Here is a 5,742-nt window from a genome sequence, read left to right on the forward strand (position 1 = left end):
GATTCCATGTTTTCCAGTGGACACATCCCTCGCTGCACTGGGGGTGGCGGCTCTGGCCGTGTGTGGGCACCGCCCGCTGGGCTGACCGTGGGCCTGCCTGGTGTGAAGGTGCCGGGAGGTTACTTCAGTGTGGTTGTGCTCTTGTCTGCACACTGGAGAGTCGGTTTGCGATGACAGTAGGAGTGCGGATGCTTTGACAGGCTGTGTGCACGAGGTGAGTGCACTGTGCCCACGCATGCTCCTCAGAGCCATGGTTTTCGGGACTGCCCGCAGCTGAAGGCCTGTGTGCTCGCCGTCGCTCCTGTGCTGTTGGGCGGACGGTGGGCGAACTCACATCCTCCAGGCTCCGTGGGACCCAGGGATACACTCATCTGTGTTGACAATGACGGGAGGGCCTTGCCTCCCACTCCTACCTGAGGAACCCGAGAGCCCACCAGGATGGCTGGGAAGGCGGGCCTGGGCGGGTGTGGGTGCAGCTGGGCTTACAGAGGCCAGGGCAGCGGGGAAGGAGCTGGGGAGGGCTCGGTTAGCATGGGGTGGGGTGGGATCTGCCCAGTGTTTCCAGATGAAGTAGGATATCCAGGTGCTGTGGTTCCAACTAGCATTTTCTTGTAAGTCCAACAGTATTTTTCCTAACAGAATGGCTATAATCTGCTGGGTACAGAAGGGCACTACGTGACGAAGGTAGCTTTGGGGTTTGTCAGGAACATCTGTAATCTCAGCCTTGATACCTGCATTTTGCTTTGAGTGTCCCAGAGGACTCGGTGGCCAGAAAGCTCGCCTAGGATGCCGCAGCAGCCTCTGTCCCGGCCTCACTGTGGTAGTTAGCCGGACACACAGCTGACTTGGAAGTGTTGCCTCTTCATGAATGAGTTGACCACCGTCTCCCCCCGCCCCCCATTCCCTTGTTCTTGTCTCTCCCTCTGCCTCTCTTGGCTGATGAACTGAGAACACAAAGGAAGCCTCTGGGCCAGGGGTGACGCCTGGAAACCAGCCTCCTCCGCCCCCGGGGAACGGGGACAGCAGCCAGTTCCAGGTGGTCCGCGAAGGGTTTCTTCTTGCCACCTTCAGTGCTGAACCCTGCCTGGGAGTAATCATTGAAATGGCCTCTTGTTTATCTCTCTGAATTAAAATCAAATGGAAAAACTCCATAAAGGCCTTCCCAGGGAAAACCCAACATTTCCCGTTTCATAAACTTCCGGTGGGTTCTTACAGAAACGCTCGTCACCGCACCGGAAAGGCAGCCCTGGCCACGGGCACTCGCAGCAGGCGCTCTGACAGCGTCCCATGTTGAGGAGGCTTGTCCGACCCCCGGGGAAGGACGGCTCCCCAGGGCCCAGTCTCATGAGGCTGGTGACTTCGCTGCGGAGGAGGCTCCCTGAGCCTGGCTGAATGCAGATCAGAGCTCCCTCCGCCTGAGCCCCAGGCATGCAGGGCCCTCTCAGCGGAGCTCCTCCCACTGCCCTTGGTGGCACTGCCGGCCCAGTCCCAGTGACTCCTCATTTCTGACGTGACCACAGGAGAGCGAGACATCAGCCAGAGCGAGAACCTGCCTCTGCGGATCGCGCCTGTGTATCGCTGGATAGTCCCACTCTCCGCTCTCGTCCTTGTTCCTTAGCGTCTGCCCAGCAGTCCCGTCCCCACCCGCCCTACCATGGAGTTGCTTTCATCTTGGAAGGGGCCTGGGACTCCCTTCCTGCTGCACTCAGGTCTGGGCAATGATCATTGACTTATTACTATTTTATTGTTGTTTATCCTCACCCGAGGATAATTTTCCCATTGAATTTTTTTTCTTTTTTTTAATTTTATTTTTTTTAAAAAATATATTTAATTGATTTTTTTTTTTTTTTACAGAGAGAGATGGAGAGGGATAGAGACTTAGAAACATCGATGAGAGAGAAACATCGATCAGCTGCCTCCTGCACAGTCCCCACTGGGTATGTGCCCACAGCCAAGGTACATGCCCCTTACTGGAATCGAACCCGGGACCCTTGAGTCCGCAGGCCGACGCTCTATCCACCGAGCCATTCAGGGCTTTTTTTAGAGAGTGGAGCAGGCGGGGTTTGGGGGGTGCAGAGAGAGGGAAACGTTGATGTGAGAGAGATACATTGATTGGTTGCCTCCTGCACATGCCCCAACCGGGGCCGGGGATCAAACCTGCAACTGAGGTACATGACCAGAATCAAACCCGAGTCTGTGGGCGGACACTTCTAACCCCTGAGCCAAACCAGCTAGGGCTGTTGTTTTAAGATTTTTATTGATTTTTAGAGAGAGAGGGAGAGAAGCATTTATGTGAGAGTAAAACATTGATGAGCTGCCTCCTGCATACACCCCACCAGGGATGGAGCCCAAAAACCCAAGCATGAGCCCTGACGGGGAATAGAACCAGCAACCCTTCGGTGCCTGGGATGATGCCCAACCGATTGGCCAGGGCAAAGGGCTGCTTTTCACTGAGGCATGTGACGAGGTGGCTCTGCATAGCCTGGTGGTAATAGGGATTAAGCAGCTTGATCCGGCCTCAAGAGCTGTGTCTAGCAGTGTCCTGTCAGAGGCTGGGCTAAAGAAGGCTTCTGATCAGATGAACAGATAACACAGAGCTAGGAGAAAAGTAGCTGTGCTAGACAGCTGTGTGGAGATTCAGAAAGATCAGGACAGGCCGCAACAAGCCAAACGAAAATGACAGGTGTGTACAAGTGTGTACAGGTTTGCAATGAGGTTTGCCGTCAGGAGTGTGGGAAGAGTGCTCTGGGTGGGAAGTCTGCATTAGAGAGGCCTCAGGCTGAGAATCTGGAAACTGCCTCCCTGCTGCTGTTTGGCCTTGATGTGTAAGGCTCCACTTTGAGGATCCTGTTACCCATCCCTGGTCGGGGGCGGGGGGGTCCGATCAGCTCAGCCCCTAGGAGTGGGTCTTTGTGAGACTAAATCCAGTCCTGGCCTACAGGTCAGCGTGGGCTCCCAGGTCCACTAAGTGTCGGTCATTGCTGTTCTTGAGATGTCTCTTTTCCTGATTAAATAAAGGGCTTGCTCGCTAAGCAGTGTGCTGGGGTGCTTGGGGGTGCCGGCCTGGGGAGGGCCAGGGGACTTTGTGCAGCGTGTCCTTCCACAAGGGTCAGAGGAGTTTGGTTCTCAGTCGCCCAGGGCAAAAGTGCCCTGCAGGCCAGAGGGGACTGGTTTTGAGCCATGCACAGGGCAGGGTGTTGGGTGGTCTCTGCCTCAGGCCCTGCGGTTGCGCTGACTTCACCCTGCTCACCTTGGGCTTCTGTGTTGGGGGTGTTAATGCGATTCGGGGCTGACCTCATCCTTGTTTCCTGGGAGCTCAGCTAACTCAGACCTGTCCATCCCCTGCAGCAGACCAACCGCCTGGCGCAGTGTATACGAGATTAGGGTACTCCTGCACCTTTTCATAGTCCGTTAGTTTCTTTCAGAAAAACAATTCTTCACTGATGATCCCGAGTATTGGGTTCTAAGGGTGATAGAAACTTAAGTGAGATGTGGTGTTTTCAAGAGCGCAGGCTCTCGGCTGAGCTGAGGCCAGACCCCGCCACAGTGCCTTCCCCTCAGTGTCTCAGCAAAGAAACCTAGTAAGTGCTCCCAGCTAACTCTTGTCTTTTTCTTGCCCCTCCCTCCTAAGGGTGAGCTTGTCGGCCACAGACTGTTACATTGTGCATGAGATCTACAATGGGGAGAACGCGCAAGACCAGTTTGAGTATGAGCTGGAACAGGCCCTGGAAGCCCAGTACAAGTACATCGTGATCGAGCCCACCCGCATCGGCGATGAGACCGCACGCTGGATCACCGTGGGCAACTGTCTGCACAAGACCACCGTGCTGGCGGGCACCGCTTGCCTCTTCACCCCACTGGCACTGCCCCTAGATTACTCCCACTACATCTCCCTGCCCGCGGGCGTGCTGAGCCTGGCCTGCTGCACCCTCTACGGCATCTCCTGGCAGTTTGACCCCTGCTGCAAGTACCAAGTGGAGTACGACGCCTATAAACTGTCCCGCCTGCCCCTGCACACACTCACCTCCTCCACCCCCGTGGTGCTGGTCCGGAAGGACGACTTGCACAGAAAGAGACTGCACAACACGATAGCGCTCGCCGCCCTGGTGTACTGTGTAAAGAAGGTGTACGAGCTCTACGCCGTATGATCGCACGCCCCGAGGGAGCAGGCAGCCGGCCCACAGGAGACAGCAGAGTATGCAGGTCGCACAGGAACATTTTTTTGCTCCATGAGGCAATGGAGCCCGGGAAGGTGTTTGGTTTAATAGTTGTTATTTTTTAAAAATAACACAGATCACAAATGTACCAAGGGTTTTTTCAACTCGCCTCACTAAGCTGTGGATTTCTGCAACCCACAGGGAGTCTGAGGCCATGGGATTCTGACTGGGCATGGAATGTTGATGGGAGCTGAGGGGGGTGAGTGTGCTGGGGTGGGGTCTTGAAGTTTATTGTTTAACTACCTTCCAGAGCCAACCAGAAGCAATTGACCATTAAAATGATGAGAATTTCAACTCCAGGTGTCTTTGCTTTTCATGACTGTGCCAGTAGCTGCTGCAGTCGGCCCGTGGATGGCACCAGAGGCTGCCCTGCGTCTGGCTGCAGCCGGCGTCAGCACGTGAGTAGAGCAGGCCCTGAACAGGAAAGGCTTAGACCCACCCAGAGACATCTCCTGTCTCACCTGGCCTTGCTTCCCAGGCCAGGCGATTGCGCTGCTGAGATTTTATGTTGAGAAAACCCAGCACATTTCGAACATTGTGGACAGCTGACGGTGCGTTACCGATTGTCGAAGTCGCGCGCTCAGATTTACTGATGCAAGTACATCACACAGCTCCTTTTAATTAATATCCGTTTGAGGCCCAAGCAGCGCAATCGCCCTGAGCAGGCCTGTTCCCAGGTGCCGAGTCCTGTGCTGCTTGCACACCGAAAGGCCTGTGAGCACCACCTTCCACTTTCCCTCTAAGCCTTTGCGTAAATGGAATTATCCCTCCACGAAGAAGTTGGGCCCCTGCCTTAACGGCAGCTTTCCCAAGACCTGCTCTCAGCCATCCTTGAGCTATGGAAGGGTCAGGGCCCATCCGCAAGGTCATCCTGGAGAGCAATGCTGATCTGTACGAAGGCCTCAGGCGATGGACATTTTTTCTAGACCCAGAGCTTTAAAGGTGAAAGGCACCCATGGTGGGGCAAGCCCTTGAGATCTTGCTCCTGGGCAGCCTGGTTCAGATAAACTCACAGAAATTCAAAAACAAAACAAGGAGCCCATGGCCACCAGCTGGAGAGACTGCTTGAACTCTAAGGGCCCTGGAGACACTAATCACTCGGTTGAGTGCCAGGGGCCAGAAACCGTGTTGGGTAAACACTACTGTTTCCATGGTGGTCTGGTCACTGGGACCCGGCAAATTGGCAGTGATCCCAGACAGACCTCAGCTCAACTGTGCGATGCCCACGACTGGGCTGCCTGACTGCTGGCCCCTGAGCCTGCTGGGCAGGAAGGGTACGTGTTGTAATAGCCCAGATTTGGACAGGGAGCCCCATGCCCTGCCTGCAAATCAGGTTTCCTGGGGGAGGCAGATAGACGCAGACAAGCAGTGCCATTCCAGGCCTGCTGAGCAGCAGCCCTCGCCAGAAACGGAGGCCAGGTGCACGGCACAAATTGATTGTTGTCGGGTGGACCAGCCCCGGTTCTGAAATGCCACCTTAACTGTGTCCATGCCGGAATGAGCACAGACTAGCTGAGTGGTGCCC

At 55.2% G+C, this 5,742-nt stretch overlaps 1 protein-coding gene across 1 annotated transcript in view; it reads left to right on the top strand.

Annotated features, from left to right (window-relative positions):
• Positions 1 to 4,511, top strand: part of LOC102423264 (transmembrane protein 11, mitochondrial) — an 11,513-nt gene extending 7,002 nt beyond the window's left edge. The window contains exon 2 of the mRNA XM_006107217.3: positions 3,632 to 4,511. Coding sequence (XP_006107279.1) covers positions 3,632 to 4,148 — 517 coding nt within the window. The 3' untranslated portion in view covers positions 4,149 to 4,511. The remainder of the gene's footprint in view (positions 1 to 3,631) is intronic.
• Positions 4,512 to 5,742: the final 1,231 nt, after the last annotated feature.

This window comes from Myotis lucifugus, unplaced genomic scaffold (genome assembly GCF_000147115.1).
Source record: "Myotis lucifugus unplaced genomic scaffold, Myoluc2.0 scaffold_1067, whole genome shotgun sequence".
NCBI classification, from domain to species: domain Eukaryota; kingdom Metazoa; phylum Chordata; class Mammalia; order Chiroptera; family Vespertilionidae; genus Myotis; species Myotis lucifugus.